General features: G+C 44.2%; 2 protein-coding genes across 2 annotated transcripts in view; one reads left to right on the forward strand and one right to left on the reverse strand.

Annotated features, from left to right (window-relative positions):
* The first annotated feature begins 254 nt into the window (after positions 1 to 254).
* RPL30 (ribosomal protein L30) lies at positions 255 to 4,084 on the forward strand. The gene is made up of 5 exons (XM_084280221.1): positions 255 to 319; positions 410 to 460; positions 1,352 to 1,497; positions 2,371 to 2,501; positions 3,918 to 4,084. Exons 2-5 carry the CDS (start codon positions 440 to 442, stop codon positions 3,965 to 3,967), a joined length of 348 nt encoding a protein of 115 aa, XP_084136347.1. The 5' UTR covers positions 255 to 319; positions 410 to 439; the 3' UTR covers positions 3,968 to 4,084.
* Positions 4,085 to 5,905: 1,821 nt separating this feature from the next.
* MATN2 (matrilin 2) overlaps positions 5,906 to 21,337 on the reverse strand; it is a gene marked incomplete at both ends in the record, with an annotated part of 62,331 nt that continues 46,899 nt past the window's right edge. Inside the window, 11 exons of the mRNA XM_084260742.1 lie at positions 5,906 to 5,956; positions 8,867 to 8,964; positions 9,198 to 9,305; positions 9,831 to 9,902; positions 13,831 to 13,983; positions 15,923 to 16,336; positions 20,007 to 20,129; positions 20,293 to 20,415; positions 20,557 to 20,679; positions 20,883 to 21,005; positions 21,180 to 21,302. Coding sequence (XP_084116868.1) covers positions 5,906 to 5,956; positions 8,867 to 8,964; positions 9,198 to 9,305; positions 9,831 to 9,902; positions 13,831 to 13,983; positions 15,923 to 16,336; positions 20,007 to 20,129; positions 20,293 to 20,415; positions 20,557 to 20,679; positions 20,883 to 21,005; positions 21,180 to 21,302 — 1,511 coding nt within the window. The remainder of the gene's footprint in view (positions 5,957 to 8,866; positions 8,965 to 9,197; positions 9,306 to 9,830; positions 9,903 to 13,830; positions 13,984 to 15,922; positions 16,337 to 20,006; positions 20,130 to 20,292; positions 20,416 to 20,556; positions 20,680 to 20,882; positions 21,006 to 21,179; positions 21,303 to 21,337) is intronic.

Here is a 21,337-nt window from a genome sequence, read left to right on the forward strand (position 1 = left end):
GCTGTTTCGCACCGTACGGCAGGCGAAGGGGCAGGCGACGACGCCCCCTGGCCTCAACCGGTGAGGCGCAGCACGGTAGCCATCGGCTCGGCTCGGGAAGGCTCGGCAATGCTCGGCAAGGCTCGCGTAGCCACGCCCCCCTCGCCTTACCCGGCATCCCCGTCACCCCCGTCGGTTGGGCGCAGGCGCATTGGCAGCCGGAGGGAGGAGCGGGGTGGATGTGCGCGGCTCTCGCGAGAGCTGGCGCGTGGGGATCCGTGATGCCTTGTGGGAGCTCGCTCCTTTCTGGCGGCCCGGCCATCTTGGCGGCGCGTCTCCGGTGAGTGGGGCTCTGCCGGGGCGGCGCGGGCGGGCGCGGGGGGCTGCTGCCGAGCGCTAACACCTCCCCCCGTTCACTCCTGTGTTCCAGTTACCGCCCGGCCCGACGTAAGGCAGCAACATGGTGGCCGCGAAGAAGACGGTGAGTGGGAGCGGAGCGCGCCGGCCTCACGTGGCGGCGGCCCGGCCTCCGTCTGCGGCGGGACGCGGCGGCGGGTCGCGCTGCCGGGTGGATCCCGGCACGGTCTGGGGCGGGGACCGGGGGCGGCGGGTGCCCTGGGCACAGCCGGGGGTGCTTGTTTCGGACCTCGGGCCTGGAGCCCATTGCTGAGGCGGCCGGCCGCGCCCTGTGGCCGCCTCCCACCGGCTTTTCTTCTCTCGGCTCACTCCGTGCCCCATCCCGGGCGCTTTTCCGGGCCCCTGCGCTGGCTGGAGCGGGGAGCTGGCGCTGCGCCCCTCGTGCGGGGGAAGCCCCGTTTTTGGGACTCCTGCCGTGTTCTTGCGTTTCTCTTCGCGCGGCCCCGGCCGGTGCTAGTTAGATGGCAGTGTGGGCCCTTGCAAGTGCTCGCACCTCTCTTCACGAGCACCGCGCTGCTGCGGGCGCGTCAGCTCGCAGTGCATGTGGTTGCTTGTTCTGCTGACCGAGGTAACGCCACTGACGTGGGCCCTCGGCAGAGACGTGCTCCAAAGCCGACAGAGATCGGCAAGGCAGAGGTGTGGACTTGCCTGGTAGAGCTTTGATCAAGGCCTGTCAGATGCACCTGGGCAACAGCAGCAACAGTGCTTTAAGATGTATTTTCCTATTGTGAGATACACGGGTAAGAAGTATTTTTATGAAATTGGGAAAACAAAAGTATTGGCAGCCTCCTAATCTGCAGGGGTTTTAATACTCATATGGTAGGCTGACTTTTTTAATCCACATTGAAATTAATAGAGAAATTATTAAAAGATTCCTTGCTTGTATTTGGAATTTCTTAACTTCCTTTATGTTTTCTGCCTAACAGGCAATAATGCTTTTCTATATCTTTTTCAGAAAAAGTCGCTGGAGTCCATAAACTCTAGGCTTCAGCTGGTTATGAAAAGTGGTAAATATGTGCTAGGGTACAAACAGACTCTGAAGATGATTCGGCAGGGCAAAGCCAAGCTTGTCATCCTAGCCAATAACTGCCCTGCTTTGAGGTAAGCAGATGTGCGAAAAAAACCCAATTATCTTTAAAACTGAGACGGGTTCTTTGTGCAGATGCAGCGTGTACTTCGTGTTGATTTGAAGTGCACAAAATTTGCTGTGCAAGTTACAAACTTAGGTTTCCGGCCAGAAAAATTGGGGGGGGGTGGGGTGTGTTTGTTTTTTTAAAGGTGAAAACTTTACTAATTTCCTGACATTTTCCATGTTGAATTTCTGGTCCCGTTTTGTCCTCAAGGGAGGGATGTTGACAGATTCAGGAAACTGTAAATGTAGACAAAATTAGATGCTTGAGAAATGGCAGAGTTGTTACAGTAGGGAACATGTTAGTGGGAATCCCGAAGGTGCTGGAGGAATGGCATTGACCAGTAGAATCTCCTGGTGAAAGTCAGAAGAGAAGGGAATATAAATCAAGCCTGTCTTTTGGTGTATGGTTCTTTTTTGTTTGGGTTTTTTTTTTAAAGGTAAATACAGACTTTCTTTCACAGGTAGTAGGAGCGCAATCTCTGTTCAGTACCTGGCCGCTGGGTACCGGCATTAATAAGGGCCATTGCTTAAAGCACTTTGGCTTAGCTCCTGCAACCTTTCAGAAACCTGAAGGTCCTGAATTCCCTTCTTTCATGGAGAAATGAGCCTGTGTAGGAGCAACTTAAGGATTTGCACTCCCAAAGTGGGTTTACCATTAAATATGCTCAGTATACTTCTGGATAAGCCTTCTGGGCCACAGTGCAGTAGCAGTGGTGATGTCTGGCAAGGAACAGATGAGTGTTTCTGGGTAGGAAGCACAACTAAGGTTTGTGATTGGAGTTAAAGCTGCTCTCTGTTAGAACTGGTTTTCATCCCTGTAACAGTCCGTGTTTGAATGGCAGGAAATCCGAGATCGAGTACTACGCGATGCTTGCGAAGACCGGCGTCCATCACTATAGCGGCAACAACATTGAGCTGGGCACAGCCTGCGGGAAGTACTACAGAGTGTGCACACTGGCCATCATCGACCCAGGTGCGTCCCCGTTACGGGGTAGTCACCAAGTTTGTACCGGTCCCTGGTTCCTCCAGTCACCTCTCAGTAGCAGCACTGCACAAGTAATGTGCCTGTGTGGTGACACACTGTGCTGTTCTCTTCCATTTTTGTTTAACTCCTGTAATTTCCTCTGACCAAGCTCCTGTTCTGTTGTGAGTGCTGGGTTCATAGAACCTGGAATTGCCACCCCTTGCACTTGTGTGTATCTTCCGTTGCTGCTGAACCCTGTGAGCGTGCATTGTCTCTGCTTGTTTCTCTATAATGGGGTGTCAGTGGCTGGGAAGCAACTTCATGGTAGATGTTTCTGAGCCCATCAGCTAAAACATGTGCTGGTGCAACACATGTGTGCATCAGTCTTGTGTGGCTGTTCTTAATCTAAGACAAAGGACTATGAGTTGTCCGCCTTACTGGAATGATGTGTACAAAAATAATCTGTATGCAGGTGGATATTAATCAAGGGTTGAAAACATTAGACATTAGAAAACTTTAAATCTGTGTGTAATTACTATGGCTTGGTAGCACTCTTTGTCCCAGAGAGCTTCTGTTTGACCAAAATACGCACAGATTTAACGATCTCTGTAGTAACTCTCACCGAATGCTTCTCAAGTGACATTAGTTTGAATTTGCTCTTTCTTCAGAAAACTTGATTTAACTTGTTTGTGTTCAAGTACTAGCTGAAAACTTAATTTTCGAAATATTGTGGGTTTGATTTTGGGCCGGGAGGTGGGGGAACTAAGGAACTGCAAGTAAATCTTAGAGCTGTGTAAACTAATGCGAATATTCTCGCTGTCCTGGTATTGCTGTGATCAGGGGAGGCTAGACATTCGCTATATTAAAACCATGCATTGTGTCCTCCAGGACTAGATTGTTGCTCTAGTACTGGCTTTGTAAATGCTGGTGACAGGTACATGATTATGGTTAGAAACACCATGTATAGATTAGCAAAATAGTTACAATTTGTTGTATCAAGCCATGAAAACCACTTTGTTTCTGAACAGGCCGTTTTGTTTTGCTTTCGGTTTATTCTCTATTTGTAGAATCAGTTTGTGGATGTTTCGCGCTTTTTAACTTTTTTGGCTTGTTACTGAAAAGAGATCTTTCTGTGAGTCATAGAATCATAGAGTGGCTTGGGTTGGAAGGGATCTCAAGGATAAGAGAATCCCAACCCCCCTGCCACAGGCATGGCCACCAACCTCCAGGCCTGGATCTACACAAGGTTGCCCAGAGCCCCATCCAGTTTGGCCTTGAACACCTCCAGGGATGGGGCATCCACCACCTCTGGGCAGCCTGTTCCAGCACCTTACTGCTCTCTCTGTAAATAACTTCCCCCTAATATCTAATCAAAACCTTCCCTCCTTTAGCTTCCTCTTGTAACAGTCTATTTTTGTTTTACAGGTGACTCCGACATCATCAGAAGCATGCCAGAACAAACCAGTGAGAAGTAAATGCTGTAAAAAGTGTTATTTCTACAATAAAACTGGTTACAGATCAGGTTTAAGAAAAATTTTGTATTATACCTTTGGTTTTAGGGAACAAACTATATAAAGGAAGATTCGTTACTACTGTTGTGTTTCCTGTTCTGTTAGAAATAGCCGTCACAGGACAAACTTAGGCCCATTTGTCCCTCTAGAAGTTGTAGCTTTTGAAAGAGAGGTAAATAGAGTAAGACTCAATCATGGGAAGTACAGTGCCAGGTCCCAGCAGGCTGGGGACTTAGTTTCATGATTTGGAGTGGTAGGGCAAAACCAAGGACTGAGTTTTATGATTTGGGGTGGTAGGGCAAAACCAAGGGCTTATGTGAGCTATAGGAGCAAACATGGGATGTTGGGGGGGGACCAAGAAGTGTTCACTTACACTGAAAATAAATCACATTTTACCAGATTGATCACAAAGCACTAATGCAAATTATCCTGTCTTTTCATTCTAAGAGACCATCTGTCAGATGGTAAATAGTATAGCTGCTGGATATGATGTACAGTATAAGTTAAGGTATCATAACAATTCACTTTCCAAAACTGATTTTATACTGGTCCTTGTTTCATTTCTGTTTTTGAAGAAGCTATGTTAGAGACATGAGTTGGTGTTCTCAGGTCACTATTGCTGAAGACATTGGCATCTTAAGAGTTTTGTGCTTATTTTGTGTGAGACAATGACTGTAGGATGTTCCTTGTTACCAGTGATGACTGACTGAGGTACCAGTACAATACCTAATGAGAAATGTACGTACCGGTATCCTTGCAGAACTTGCATTCAGTTTGCCAGTGCACAAGGTACCTTTTAAAGCTTGCAGTTACCTATCTGTGCTCACTCCCTGGCTTCTTTGAGGTGACTTCATGTAGTTCTGCTGCAACTACTTATGCTTTTGGCATAGAATGGGTGAAGCTGTCGATTTCCATCTGGAGGTAGTAAGGAGGCAAACCAATGGGTGGCAAAGCAGAGGAAGCGCTGGGGTCTCTACCTGTTAAGCCCCCAGTTGGGATCTGTTCAAGAGATAGATATGGCTGTTGGTGTCCAAGAAAAGCTAGAAGTGTGCTGTTGCTGCCAAGGAGGAGGGAGTTTAAACTTCAAGGCACTTCAGTTGGCCAGAATGTCTGGAAGCAATTTGCTGTTCTCATTTGTGTCTGAAGTGTTGGACAACAGCTGTGCAGCTAATTGTACTGCTCCAAGAGTGGTTCCATCATAAAAACACCAGCTGCTTTCAGGAAAGTGAAGGGATCCCTGAATGCTGACCAAGGAACAGTAAGGAGAAGACACATGGTCTGGATGTTCTAAGAGAAACAGTACTTGAAACTTTGCATTGTGGTACCCTGATAATCCATCAGACTTCCCACTCATTTACATTCATCGCAGTTGCAACACAAATATACAAATTCCTATTTCGACTTCTAACTGATTTCAGTATTCCACTCCTGTTGGAATAATGTAAGTGAAACCTAGTTGCTGTGAATGCTGTCCTGCTTGTTCTGGTTTTACATCTCTTACATTTACAGAAGTACACATATCTACACAGATAGGGTGCTCAAAATACTAGTGGAGTTAACAGAGGAGGGAGAAGTAGAAAAACAAACCGAAGTCGTACCCCCAGAAGTACTTCAAAACGTGGAGGTTTCACTTCAAAAAATAACAGCATTTTATTACTTTGCATAGCTTATTTCAGTTGTTTAGTTCTACTTAATTAAAATTTTTGCTAGTTACTAAATCGTTTATATATAAAATTTTCAATATTATCTGCAGTCAATGCAAGATAGAACACGTACAATATAGATGCAGGGATCAACTTCAGATGCGAAATTTGTTATTTTACTTTGAACCAGTTTAAGAAAATAGCTCTTGACAAGTTTGTATGTATAAATATACAACGTAGTATACACTTCAAATTTTGTTCAGTATTTTAGCCTGTTTTCCAGGTCTTCCATTCTCTTCGTCATTTCTTCCAGTAGACAGAAGTTAAGGAAAGAGGGCTGTTGACAGCATGTATTCATAGGAAATCAGTGTCAGCCAGCTGCCTGACTGCTCTGGTCCATGTATGTACATTGGTTCTCCTCTGTTACCCTCTTGGAATCCCTGGAGTTTCCGATATAATACTTCTGTATTTTTGTGTTCTGCTTTGATCAGCCAAGCAAGTGGTGTGAAGCCTGACTGTTAGCAGGCACACCTCAGCACGGAGGTGAGGATGCAGCTCACCAAAAGGCTGGTGGTTCTGAAAAGCGGCTGTTTTCCTCTGATTCAGAGGGAATCAGTCATTAGTGCTTAGAAAACGTTTCACTTAAATCTGATGGAAGACTATATGTAAACTAACAGTGGATTGTGGGCCTGTATGTAGCTCTGTCACTGCTGTACAGGTACCTGCTGCTGGTTCCTGCCCTGTGGGGGTGTAGCAGGGCGCTGCTTATACAAAGCCAGTGGTTTCCATGGGGGTGTGGAACGGAGCACAAGCTGCTCCATGATACCTGAGGCTGGCTCTGCTGTAGCAACACGAAGCGCGTATGGCATCTCTTCCCTGCGAAGCGTCTCCACTGGGTAGTGCCATGTCCCTGCAGGAGGAGGCTGGCTTGGTACTGTTCACCTGACCTCCCCTCCCCAAGAGCTGTGGTAAGGCTGGAGCTAGGGGAAGTAGGGCCGTAGCATTGAGAGAGAACTGAGGTGCTGAGGCCCACTTCATTTAGGAGGACTAAATTGCTGTGCTCTTGGCTTGTGTGTGTTCGGTGTCAGGATGTCAGCATTTTCAGATGTAGCACAAGGAAAGGGGGAACTGGACATGTAGAAGTGGAAAATGCCCTTTGTTAAAGGGCTGTTAGAAATTTGATAGAATGGCAAATTGAATTCAGTCTCTGGAAAGAGCAGCCACATGCTACCCTCATGTCACACTGATAACAGGAGAATCTGAACCCTTGGTAGCATGGAGCAAGAGTGGAATCTTCTGCTTTTATGGGGACTAGCCTGCTGTACACTGGGTTTGTGTTTGGTAGCTCCCTAGCTGTCACAAAGAAGGGATTACTATATGCATTTTGGCATCACTTGAGCTGCTTTCTATGGGACATCAACATGTCTCAAATGTTTACATAGGCAAGGTTCAAGCAGAAGAAACTGCATTCATTAACTGATGGAGAAAGTAGAATAGTTGGATACAAATCATCAACTGTTTGGACTGGTCCTGCTAAATTTGCATTCTGTAACATGTTGGCTTTGTGGCCAGTTCAGTCCTCCCCAGATTCCTGGGACAGGGACTGGCTGGCAGGGTCTTCTGCAGTTACCAAGATCTAGTCTATCAGCTGCTCTTCAGGTAAGGCAGAGAAATGAGCTTTGTAATGGAGAGGAAAATGGGTGGTGTGTACTCTGTTAAAGGCAGTGGCTGCACAGTGCTCAGGGGAAATGCTAGGCACCATTCCTGTCAAAACATGTCTGGCTTGCTGTCAGTGGATTTTCCGTCACATCAAGTCCTGCTTGGACTAAAAATCACAGGGTTGTCTGTTCCATTCGTAAAGCCAAAACCAGACATACTGCTAAGCTCAGTTTTCTTTGATTCTGAGTAAGCTCAGAGTTCCTCATAGCTGAGCTGCAGGAGATTACAGTAAAGAGCCTAAGGCTTCTGCTGAAGGGGCAAGGGGTGATCTCCTTTGTCAGCATCCAGGTCAGAACTGTGTGTGTGCATAAGACTCCTCAAGATGTGGGAAATGGCCTAAGGAGAGATTTTCCCCTCTCATGTGAAGGCTTTGTAGATGTCCCTTCAGAGAAGTATAAATGTTGGTGAGCGTTCTGAAGCACCTAGCGCTAACTTTGTGCAATGGCTTTCTCTCCCTTTATGAAGTAATTCTCCTTTGCATGGAATAATTTCAAGTCACTGGAACATCATTCCTTGAGCTGAAAGATTCACCTGGGAAGGTGAGAGTGGGGCTGGCCACTGCAGTTAGACAAAACAGCAGGAGGAGAGGTCTGAATTGGCAGGCAGTATTTTGCATCAGGTTAGCAGAGCCCTCTGTTGTTCTGCCTGCTGCCACAACCACAGAGGGCTCAGGGTGCTACCTCTGCATTCGGAAGCTGTTACCTGTGAAGCAGAGTTGGGAGCTGTTGGTATCACTGTGCTCTTCCTTGATCTTGCACACAGTTACAAAATATTAAATAGAAGTTGTGATGTTTTCTTACTACTGTTTTCATTAGGCAGACACAGCTTTCATAAAGAAAACAGGAATTTGCTGCATAAATGCTGCATGATAATACATGCAAAGTATTGCAGAGGGTTGTATCATCAATTTGCTGTTCTATCTTGAGACGTGGGTGTTCAGACACTGTAATAAAAGCTCCTGTACTAACAGCTCCCTTGAAAAAACAGACTAACAGGGAAAGGGGCATCAATCAGCACTTAACTAAATTTTATATGTGCATTTGTTTATGCAAATTAATCAGACCTCGGTCCTCTGAACTACTCTTCATTTGAAGTACTACTGTAAATGACTTGCTGCGTCTGGCGCTTCACCAAGCAGCTCAGAACGAAACATCTCCTGTGTTCTGACTCCTGTAGCCAGCAAATGCCATTTCAACACTATCTGAAGAAATGACCTGGGGCTGAGTGTTAGTCTTGAATTTGACCAGTCATTTTTGTGTTGTCCCTGAAGGTGTTCACTGTTTATTAGAAGCTAAGATCCTTATTAAAATTTTGGTCCCTTCTCTGAAGGAGCAAATTTCAAGTCTTAAAAATACTGCTTCTTGGAGATTTAACATTATTAACCGGGCTACTTTTGTTACAGTACATTTGAGCTGTGGACACAGCTTAGTCTTGCTGCATTACAATTACCTTTTCTTTTAAAATGCCCTCCTTGTGATAGATGTAACAATTCTGAAAGGATATATTGCTGAGTGAGCCTTCTAACTTCAGTGGTTGCATAGTTCTGGAATGTCACAAGGTTTTCACATTTGCACTGGTCTTTATCTTTTGAAGCTTTTGCTGAAAAACGGAGTCAAACATAAGTTAAATGATGAATAAATGGAAAGGGGTGGGGGAGGCAAGGACCGGGCCTTATAAATGCAGAGCAGGTTTAATACAGCATCCTGTTCACAAAACAGGTCAACATCCAAAGGAATGCTCTGGGGCAGATTTTGTAAATACTGGAAAACAGTACACAGCACATCTATTCAAAGAGCAGTCTGGATTATTCTAAACAAAGGTAACCTGATTACCTGTTGTTCTTGAGTGAGTGTGACTGTCTTCAAAAAGATACTTGTGGTGTACTGCAAGATTGGGACAGGCAATGACATCTGTGATGGCTATTGTGGTTGATTCAGGTCCTGCAGGAAACCCCCCAAAAGTCTAAAAATCAAACCCACTTCACTTAATTATGCAGTATATACTCACATGCACAGAGTTCTCCTTAATTAGTGAGTAATCTCACTGATTGCAGTGAGGATCATTCATGGAGAGGACTAGGAATACAAAGATGTGAAGGAACAGAGCTGTTAGGCTGTATTTACTGTATACATGATTTAAGTTGTGGGTTGCGGAACTGAAAGGGAGTTGTGAAGGTTCCTGTGAGAAACAGAAGTGATTGAAAGCAGAACATGCTTTAGAATCCCAAGCACAGTGTTGAAATACAAGCTTCCCCATGAAGTAATTCGTTTGGATGGTGTAAGAAGCATGCAGCCATGGTTTTGTTACAGTAGATCTCAAATGCTTTGTACAAAGCAGATTGGAATTGCAGACAGGAGGGGTGTGGGAGGGGGAATGGGATGAGCAGTTCTCCATGGAAGGTGACATGAAGAGGCAATTTAGCAGTGATCTGGGGGGACAGCAAGACACGCAAGTTAAGAGCCAACCTGAAGGTGGTGGACCAGTCTTATGCAGCCGCCCAGATGATGTCTGCTGCTGGTGAGCTGAGTCTCTCAAGGCTGGTAGAAAAAAATTGCCAAAGGAAATGAGATCAGAAAAGGAGGAATAAAAATGTTCACGGTCCCTAGAAATACAGATGTTTGTTACCAGTAACTTGGCGTTTGTCTCTCCTAACGCATGGAGAATGCCTCATACGCGTGCAGTCTATCAGAGGTCCAGTGTTGATGGAAGCTCCAGGACTCACCCTTCAATTCAGACTATCAGAGGAACTTCTTGAGAATTACAAGTATTTTACAAGTAAGTTAATTGTAATGAAGGAATCTGAAATGGCAGCACCCTACCTTACATCCTTCAGTGAAAATTATTGCATGTTCCATAATAAAGTCTGCTTGGAGAAGGAAGAAACTTCTTGGTCTTCCTTAAGTTTTCTCCTTCATAATGGGAAATGGTGATCAGGGTGTTGGGGGTGCTTACGTGGGACAAGTGCTGTATTTGGATGCACTACAACTATGAGACACAGTGTATGTCCGTCCGTCCCCCCCCCAAACCACCTAGGCTTTTAATTTGTGAAGCACAGCCTTCAGTCAGTGGTGGAGCCCTTGGGCCCTGATGGGCTGCAGAACATTCATTTAACAGCTGCACCCCTGATAACCACCTCAGGGCAGTGGATGGAGCATACGGGTCTCTCCCTGCTAATACACCCCAAGTTCTTTCACTGAAAGTGGATGTGTGAGGGTAGAAGGTGATGGTGCAAACTCCTGATGTGACTCATCTTGATGAAGATGCAGCAAGGAGGTGGAAGATGCTCATAGGGCCCGCAGGGTTGTTACAGCTATTGGGTTCTCTGTTGGTCTGTGACTTTTGACAGATGCGCAGTAATCCACTGGCTTAACTGAGGGGCACTGGGGAGATGAGCTGCTCTGGGGGGGGAGAGGGGGGCGGGGCAGGGCACTGAACTCTGACATTTATATCAAAAAGCCTGCATGGGAACCAGCTGGCGGAAGGTACACAGCCTCTGGAGAAGAGTTCAGGACAGAGAGGTGTGGGATGAGATCACAAGGTAAGGAATGAAACAAACCAGGAAGTCCAGCAGAAGAATGATCAACTGGGAACAAGGATACTGAAATTTCCAGTATAGGAGACAAGAAACTGGTGAGATGAACCTTGAGTGTTTGACCCTGGGTCATGACTAGAAGTCATTGAAGAGCTGGAGGCTGTCTAGGAAGGGCAGAGGAACTGACCTGAGAAGTGACCTCTGGACACTGGCTGGTACACAAAAGTAATCAGGATTCGTGTGCAAGGGACAGGAAAGAAGACAGGCACACCTCCAGTTTGGGATGGGAATCGGGTGTTTCAGAAACACCTCTTCAGGCTTCAGAAACTGGTTGGGGCCCAAAGATTCTGATCTCATCACTTCTGTAAAGCTGTGATTAATCAGGTGAGTAATCAGGCAAGTAATGAGAGAGGCTGCTAACCCTAACCAAGTCCCTTGCTAAAGTCATAGAATCACAGAATCATAGGCATTGGAAGGGACCTCAAGAGATCATGGGGTCCAACCTCCCTGCCAAAGCAGCTCCCTAGCTCATATTGCACAGATAGGTGTCCAGATGGGTCTTGAATATCTCCAGAGATGGAGACTCCCCCACCAACCTGGGCAGCCTATTCCAGTGTCAGTGCAGTGGCTATTCAGTGCAGTGAACTCCGATTTATTGGGGAATGATGCTAAAGCTGGCTGTTTGGTTTACTGTTCTGTTTTGTAACAAATCCCAGGTGTTTTGTTAGGAAAAGCCTGTGAGAAAGTGTCTTCAAAAGAGGATGTCTTGAAAAGCAGTGGCTGACTATTTGCAGCAGTGACAACGATCCATGATTTTGAAGGAGAACAGAATGTTAACCAGCAGGCTGCTGAGTCCTGTCATCTGATCAGGGCTGGGGTCTTCTGACAAAAATAGCATGCAGTTAAAGGCTCCCATAATGCACATGCTGAGAACAGGGGTGAAGAGGCAATCGCAATGAGTGCATACGATGTATGACACTGCTGCAGCCTCCTTAGTGCTTCGGGTCAGATGAGAACTGAACATGAACCAAGGCAATGAATGGGCACCTTCCCACCGAATTCCTCTTCATAAGGGGCAAAAGAGAAACCCAGAGTAATCAGCAGCTCTTCTACAAGGCTGATGCTTTCTTGTAGAATAAAAGGACAAAGCCTTACCACAAAATAAATTTGTATGGCTTCTGCTTTACTTGGAAACGTACAGCCCATCCACAGCTGAAGCTGGGGATGAGAGGTTTCGTCATCAGAGTCCATGAGGTTCGGAGGGTCTCCTCCCGCTCTCCTCATGCTGAAGCCTCAGAAATCCTCAGCTAAGGAAATTGCTGCTGTTGCAAAGGGGGGAAAAAACACTGAGGGTGTAAACTAAAATAAAGAGGAAATAATCACCCCCAACAAGAACTTCCAGGTTGTCTAACAGGCTTGGAGGCAGAATTTCTGATGGGCTGAAGTGATGGGCGATAGGTAGTCCTGGAGCGTCCAGAAAAAACAAGCCTGGGTCAACCTCCCAGCTCCCGGGTACGAGGCATTGCCTGTGAGTGACAGAAGGGGACAGAAGCTAAGGGGTGCCAGCTCTGCCGTTACTAAAGGTGTAGTCCACAAACCGCCACAAAGGGGCAGGCTTTACACACTTTTTCGTATGGTGAGTGACGTAGTTAAAAAAAAAAGGAAAATCACGGTTGCTAAACACCCCTGTGAGTACCTGAGGGATGAATTTCCATCGCCCAGCTTGGGAGTTTGCTAATGAGTGAGGATTATTGTGCCAGTTGCCAGAGTTTTGGCTTTGGCGTCTCCCCAAGCTTTTAAGATGATGTGCTGTCATCAGCAGATTATCTTCCTAGTGAGAAGGTTAATGAACAGACCTGGTTTCATGTTACCATAGTATTTTGTATTTCAGAAAGCTGGAGCTAGAGGATTCTTAGGATGGAGAGAAACACAAAACATTCATAATCTATGAAGCATTCTCATAGATTTTTTTTTCATATTCTTCATTGACATCTTCATGAGGAAGAAATGCACAGCTTCTTGCCAGCCTATTTTAAACAGTAACTCTGAAGAAAATACAATCTGTTTGCACTTAATTCTGAGAAAAGCAATCACATAAAAGCTAGTGAAAATTAAATCACCTTGCCCAACGCTAGTGCTACGACCAGTATTATTCACAGTGATGCTTCTGGATTTTGCTCCAGGTACCAATTTGATTGTACAAATCACACCAAATCCTGGGAATGTGTGAGAGGGAGAGACATACTGTCCTCTCTCTGGCTGAACTGCTTTTGTGCCGGCTCACATTCCCCCTTGCCTTTGCAGAACTTCAGCTGGGAATGTTTATATAGAGGCTGCTTGTGCCAGAGTGAGGAAGGGTGCTTTCTGGAACAAACCTTCCACGTATGTGGAGCACAACTTGGAGCTCAGCATAACTGAGATCCACTTTTTGTAGCTGTGAATATGTGGTCAATGAACTATCTTTCATCTTCTATATATACACACAGCAGCTCTTGATGATTTGTTTTGCTGTGTTTAAGTTTTTTTTTGCCACTGACCTGAATTTATTCTCATTAAGACATTACAAATCCCTGATTATTTTCCCCACATTCCTAATCAAGTAGATCATGCTTCTTAGGTGGGGTGGGGTTCTGCACATGGCTGACTTAACTGTAGAAAATGAAAAGGGAGGGAGCAACCCATTCTTCTGGGCACAGAAGATTACATTTTATGGAACCGTTATGATAATAAAGGCATCATTCTACACCTTTACCTGGTGACAGGATACCTGTACATATGCCTCACATAGTAAAGAGCAGAAAAATTACTGAGAGTGACCTGCGCCCTGTGATGTCTGACACCGCTGATCTTTGACACTAGTTGTCCTTCCAGGCCTGCAATCTAAGCATTCATTTCATTTCTCTCCAGTCTCGGTAAGAGCAGAACACCGTTACCTTCACAGATTTGGGCTCTTAGCTCTTCACTTATGTCCTCCAGAGCTGTGAAATCCTCAGCATAGAACAGATGTTTATATGGTGGCTCAGAAGCAATTTCCAGCAGTTCTTCCTCAATTGCTTTTCCTATTCCAATGGCATAGATAATTATACCTAAATTCAAAAGAAATTGCACATAATTATTACATCAGCAGTTCTAAACCCCTGTTCTTCCATGAAAGGAAAATATGAGCGTTAGTCATTTTGGAGAAAGAGAGAGAGAGAGAGAGAACACCAGAAATATGTGTGTAGTCTAACTTAAAAATCTTTTTTTGAACAGGCTCAATATGCTTTAGTTACTGGTAAGATGGGTGGAGACTCACTGTTCTGCTGAACCTTAACAGATAGTATTTAAGGTAAAGAGATGGCAGTTGCCTGGCCACTAGTGTTAGTAAATGAATGCAGAGAGAATACTGTAAAACATCCACAAGAATCACCTACATCAGCCTCACAGTTGTACTGAAAATTCATGGTTTGCGTGTGTGCAATAAAGCTAATTACTTGGTTGATGGGGAGACCTGCTAGGTATCAGCAAATGGGGCAGAATCCTGAAAGAGACTGACTTTTTAGAAAAATGTAAGTACTTGGTGATTCATCAAAATCCTCAGAGCACACTGAGATGAGATTCTTGCATGCTAAGGGATGGTAGTGGGCTGGGAGGCACTGCAAAGGCACCCAGGCCTATGAAGGTAAGAACAACAGGGGAAACCCAAGGGCTAGGAGAGAAAGAGCCTTGAAATAGGGATGCTCAGGACAAGTATTTCCCCAGATAAAATGCTGGGGAGAAAGTAAAAGGATTCATAACTTTCTTCACTCTGAAAGCAGTGTAGGAGGATGTAGTTTACAACCCTCTCTCTGGACAGCTTTAAACAAGCAATGAACACAAAACATTGATCTTCAATATGCCTTTTTCAGCAGTTAGTCATTGATTCTTTTTTTCTTTTTTAATTCTTGTGAACATATGATAGAACAATTCTCTTTACATCCATTCTGGCTTAAAAAGTGTCTGCAACTAGTGGTAATTTTGTGATTCCTAATATAAGTCAACTTCAGAATATTTCAAGCTCCCTTGTAAGATTCAAGAGCAGAAGCTGAAGAAAAAACAAACTTAGGGTGAGGACATTTGATATCTCTTTATTATCATGGGGTAGTAAATAACAGCTACACACAATTGCAGAATTGCAACTTCAACCTTTTTGCTGAAGGATCCTGGGCCTGGCAACATCATAAAATATGTATTTTCCACCTTTTTAACATTTAACATAAGTATCTCCTTACTATTTGTCATGAATCTGCCTACCATTGCACTTTACCCAGGAAACTAAAACATTCACCAGAAGCTGATTCAATTTAATGAATGGGCCAGTCATGCTGAGGTCTGTTGCTTTTTAAAGACTCGGAGATATCAGTGATAAAGCATTCAAGGCCAATTTCATATTCAGCATTACTACATTGCCTACGCTGCAGTTACACAAGGGACGGATTTGGCTTGTAGCACTACAAATATCAGCATAAGCAGTCCGGAACAGAGGTTTCATTCAGCAAATAAACAAGGTTGGCTTGTATTTTCCTTCTTCAGTCTTGTAAATCATAGAATCGTTATCGTTGTAAAAGACCTTTAGGATCATCAAGTCCAACCACTAAACCATGTCTCTAAGCACCAAGTCTATGCATGTTTGAAATACCTCCAGGGATCGTGACTCAACTACTTCTCTTCCAATACTCAAGAACCCTTTGTTATAGAGAGCAACAAGGTCTCCCCTCAGCCTCCTCTTCAGGCTAAAGAACCCCAGTTCCCTCAGCTGCTCCTCACCAGACTGGTGCTTTAGACCCTTCACCAACTTCACTGCCCTTCTCTGGACACACTCCAGCTCCTCAGTGTCCTTCTTGTAGTGAGGGCCCCAAAACCAAACTCAGTACTTGAGGTGCTAGCCAGACTGCTATGGCCAACACCCTCTTGATTAGCAAATACTGTAGTACATCCATACTATTACCACAACTTATTTCTAACAATATTTGCTTTTTGAAATGAGTCAAACCCACTTTTGCTTACCACTTCGCTTTGCTCTAGCAGCCCACTCAGAGACTTCGTCTTGGGCTCGTCCATCTGTGAACACAATGCAGATTCGAGGGACGTTTGCTGAAAGAGGTCTTGCTCCTTCTGCTTCTGTGAAGCTTCTCTCAAACATTTGCTTCAGAGCCAGTCCTGTCATGGAACCTCTCCCCATGTATTTCATTTGCAATACAGCTTTCTTCATGTCTTTGGCTGAGCTGAACTGTTTTAATGTAAACTCGGTGCGAACCTCTGTGGAATACTGAAGCAAACCAACTCGAGCAGCTTTGGGTGAAATCTCAAGTGAATCCAAGATTCCTGTGACAAACTGTTTTACAGTTTCAAAATTATCTTCTCCAAGACTTTTTGATCCATCAATCACAAACACCAGGTCAATTGGGCCTTCAGTGCATGCTGTGAAATAAGCAGCAGAGTGTTCAGATCATGAAAAAACTCCAAAAAGCTGAAAAAAGGACCTAGATACCCAGGGACTACATAAACTTGATCATCTACAGCACCTTGTTCCTGATCCACCCAACCTTGCCAGCGTGTCTAAAGACGTTGCGTACAGTCTGTATCAAAAGCTATGTGTGTGCCTGTCACCAAGAGTTTAACAAAACCAGGATCTCAATGAATACTTACCAGGACACAATGCTTTGTAGAATACTACAACTCCTAAAAATACAGCAACAATCAGCACATTTTAAGAATGACTGTTATGTGAAGAACTGTGTAACTGAAGCACATACATGGCTAGGATATAGAGACACAGCTGCCATCATTTTCTTCCAGGCATAGGCCAGTATCACAGAATCACAGAATCGTAGGGGTTGGAAGGGACCTCAAGAGATCATCGGTCCAACCCCCCTGCCAGAGCAGCTCCCTAGCACATATTGCACAGATAGGCGTCCAGATGGGTGTTGAATATCTCCAGAGAAGGAGACTCCACCACCTCCCTGGGCAGCCTGTCCCAGGGCTCTGTCACCCTCACTGGGAAAAAGTTCTTCCGCATGTTGGTGCGGAACTTCCTGTGCTCCAACTTGCAGCCATTGCCCCTTGTCCTATCCCCACAGACCACTGAAAAGGGGCTGGCTGATTCCCCCTGTGTCCCATACTTACAACATTTATAAACATTAATAAGGTCCCCCCTTAGTCTTCTTTTCTCCAGGCTGAACAGTCCCAGCTCACTCAGCCTTTCCTCATAGGGGAGATGCTCCAGGCCCTTAATCATCTTCGTAGCCCTTCTCTGGACTCTCTCCAGGAGATCCCTGTCTTCTTTGTACCAGGGAGCCCAGAACTGGACACAATACTCCAGGTGGGGCCTGACCAGGGCAGAGTAGAGGGGGAGGATCACCTCCTTTGACTTGCTGGCCACACTCCTCCTGATACACCCCAGGATCCCTTGGCTCTCTTAGCCACTGAGGCACACTGCTGGCTCATGGCCACCCTGTCATCAACCAGGACCCCCAGGTCCTTCTCCACAGAACTCTTCTCCAGCAGGTCACCCCCCAGCCTGTACTGATACAGATGGTTATTCCTCCCCAGGTGCAAGACTTTACACCTGCTTTTGTTGAATTTCATTAGGTTTCTCCCTGCTAACTTTACATTTGTGTAGGTGACCAGCACTGAAAGGCATGGAAGAGAATCACAGGAGCAAAAGGTATAGCAAAAAGGTATAGGTGGTACAAAGGAATGAGTCAGTGAAGCCATACTTAGTATATAAGGAGAAAATACAGAAGTCATGTTTAGTGGGGAACGTTGAGGTAAAAGCCAAAGGTACAGGGAAAGGCTGAGTCAGAAGAGAAGGGTGAGGTGGTCTGCCCTATAGTTGAGGATGAGTTTCAAGTGTAGGGACAAAATTCAAACAATGCCCATGTTTTTACAGCACAAAACTAAACCTCTAGTGCAGAAAAACAGCTAAAAATTTACAGGTGAGAGAGTACATGCTACAAATATGCCTAGCTGCTATGCTTGGATCCAAAGTGTTTTCATATGTTGTTTGCTTGTAACTCTCTAAAAATCTTGTTATTGGAAGGCTTATGTATTGCCTAAATTAATCTTTCCTGGTTTACCCATCAAAGCTGGGAGACATTCCAGGAGACTGACAACTTTTGAGTTCTCATACTTTTTGGCAAGTGCACATCATCAAAATTCAAAGTAGCTTGTAAGCTCCCTGCATCCGTGACATGGTTAGGGAATCCAGGGACTGCAGAATGTCTTCAAAGCTGCAGATGGGCTGGCTCTGCCAGGTTTTTTTTTTATTCTGGAAAGCAATTGCCTCTAGCAGGCACAGGCTAGTGTGCTTTGTGCAAGGGGCTGGCTGCAGAGACACTCAGCTTCTATTTGACTCGTGTAACTTCCAGGAAGAAATTGCGATAGTGAAGAATGTAAGAGGAGTTGGACTCGATGATCCTTATGGGTCCCTTCCAACTCAGGGTATTCTATGATTCTATGGTTTGCATCATAGTCTGGACCAAATCACTGTTGACCTCCACTCATCTGTGATGTCTGTACAGGGAAAAGTGCTGTAAGCACAATACAAGGGAGAATTGTGTGGCAATGTTCAGTAAGTCTCACCTGAATACAGTGCTAAACTTTATCACCCTAAAGACAAACTGAAGAGTCCTGAGTTTCATAGCAAGAGCAATGAGATATTTAGAAAGTGTGACATATCAAGAGAGCTTGAATGGGCAGAGATTGTTTGCTTAAGGAAAGGAAAGACGAATATGAAGCATGATCACCCTTCCAAGGTGCAGGAGGGGATTATTTTAAACAAGACAGTAAGTCAGTTGTTCTTATTGAAAAGGATGCAAATGGCTTCATCTGCTGTAAAGATAGCTGCTTGTTGGGGAACAAATATTGTAAAGATAACAGCATGAAAACAGACCAGGGGGACTGAAATCATATTCTGTCACTAGAGAGCTTTTGAGACCTCACTAAAACACCTATCAGATATTATTTTTATAGACACAAACACACATACACTGATTCTTCCTTACGCGTATGCCATGAACGAGATCGTGTCTCAAAGCCACTATTAATGTTCTATGTCTCTGCCTTCAATACTGGAAACCAGCAATGCTGTTTTTTCCTGTAGTTTGTGAGATTTCTAATCCAGGGTAACTGGAAAGGAGTGTAACATTTAGGAATATTTAAGCTGCCTGCAGACTAGACTAACAAATCCTGAAGGTGATTGTCTGGAAGGCATTGAGTGAGGATTGGGATCTTTAGATACCTTGAGAGAAAAGGTTATCAAAGTATGTGGCCCACAAAAGAGAACTCCACGTACTTTCCACATTTATTTCTGCTTTGCAGAAATTATTGAAGATGTCGGTTACCACATCAGTGCAGGAACAAGAATTTTCAGCTTTAAAGCTTGTTCTTAGAGAATAGCTCTATTTTAGAATTGCTGTCCAAGAATTCCTTTCCGTAGTTATCTGAGGAAAACATGTGTCATGTACTAAGGCAGTGGAAATGCAACGAGTATCAGAACCATCTCAGTGTCATTGCGCAAGTCAAGACAGGGCAGCAGTTCGCGGTGGATGGTTTCAGTTAGGATTGAGATCAGCCATGAACATGTTACCGTTCTTTCAGGTATAACAGTCTCCCCAGCTAAGGCTTCAGTTTTTGCAGAAGAAATGTTTTTACTGAGTTCTACTAGAAGAATTTCTTCTCCAAGTATTTAAGGGCTGATGAGATAAACGCATGCCATACTCTAAGCATGTCATGTTAGAAAATAAACAAATAGAATTAATGATATTTTAAAGTGGAGTAGATAAAGATAAAAGCTCCACAGCGTCTGCATCTGATTAGAGTGCACATTTCTTGATAATAAGATTTCACTTTGGCTTTTGTCCTAATGTTTGGGAAGAATTATTACTGTAGTTGATGCTATACCAAAACAACTGTTCTGATTTGTTATTTTTTTGCTTATGAAAACATGAAGTTAATTGTTTAAGACATTTTCCATCACACTTACATATGCCTTGGGCTTTCAAGTATATCATTTCTGAAGTGAGGAAGTGAGGCCCAGTAATTTTAGAAATCAAGTAAACAAATGCTTTCTTTAATAAAATGTACTTACTTCTGCACGTTTTCTGATCCTCTTTTAGTACATATCCCTCCTGGCATTTGCAGATGTACGAGTCGTCATTGTTAACACAGATATGTTCACATCCATGGGCAACCGATTTGCAGACATCCTTATCTAGGAAAAAAATGAAGTATTGACAGGCATGCTATTTATCATATCTATAAATTCAAAGACTCCACACGTGATATTTCAAGAATGTATGACAAAGGAGTGTAACATCTTTGTTTATGTAGCAATGCCACAGAAGGACTGCTGACAGACATACTCAGTTACTTACTTCGACATGTTTTCCCGTCTTGTCGCAGGACAAAACCCTCATGGCACTGACAGCTGTATGAATTGTTATTATTAACGCACACATGTTCACAGCCATGGTCAATGGATTTACACAGGTCTTTATCTGAGAATTGTTAAGAGAATTTCCTTGTTAGACCACTTCTCAAATGCAAAACTGGCATGAATAAGCTTTTAGTAAAATTAAGTCTGTTATTTCTTTTATGACTGAAAAAACATACTCCCCATAAAGTTTTCAGCTACTCACTCCTGCACGTTTTCCCGTCTCGCCTCAGTATAAATCCCTTGTGACACTGACACTTGTATGAATCGCCAGTTGGAACACAGACATGTTCACAACCATGGTTGACTGTTTTGCAGATATTTTTACCTTGAAATAATGAAAACCATATTTAGCACAGTTAGCTGGGTAAATAACTTTCACAAAATGTAATAATTATGGCAATAATCTTCCATGAATGAGCTGACTTCCATGAATTGATTCTACATTAGCGACACAAATAACACACTATTGTTGCACAGTGTGTTTCATTAACAGATCAAGAGGCACAAAACAAAGATTAAACAACTTACTCCTACAACTTTTCCCATCTTCCCTCAGCATGAAATCCTCATGACACTTGCAGATATAGGAATCATCAGTATTAACACAAAGATGTTCACATCCATGGTCAACTGAATTGCAAACATCTTTATCTGAGAAGAGTGGATGGAATTTGTGAGGTGAGGTTCATTAGAGAGATAATATATTTTATTAACCAGTTCAAATAGTTGGAAATCACAAATAAACACACACTTGTGCAAACACTCACAGCCCCAACACATAAAAGCCTCAAATAAAACCACACTTTCACAGCTCAGGCTACTCACATCTACACGTCTTTCCATCTTCCTTCAGTATGAAATCTTCTCGACATTCGCAGATGTAGGAATCTTCAGAATTCACACAAACTTGTTCACAGCCATGGTTGACTGAATTGCAGACATCCTTGTCTGCAAACAGAAGAGTTGGTAGTCAACATTCATCA

The sequence above is a fragment of the Gallinula chloropus genome (assembly GCF_964237585.1).
Source record: "Gallinula chloropus genome assembly, chromosome: 2".
In the NCBI taxonomy this organism is placed as follows: domain Eukaryota; kingdom Metazoa; phylum Chordata; class Aves; order Gruiformes; family Rallidae; genus Gallinula; species Gallinula chloropus.

Bases quoted from the DNA above. Each gene is read 5' to 3' on its own strand.
- RPL30 (XM_084280221.1), top strand. From the start codon at position 440: ATGGTGGCCGCGAAGAAGACG. The intron at 461-1,351 runs GTGAGTGGGAGC...TATCTTTTTCAG, and splicing joins TGGTGGCCGCGAAGAAGACG to AAAAAGTCGCTGGAGTCCAT. The intron at 1,498-2,370 runs GTAAGCAGATGT...TTTGAATGGCAG, and splicing joins AATAACTGCCCTGCTTTGAG to GAAATCCGAGATCGAGTACT.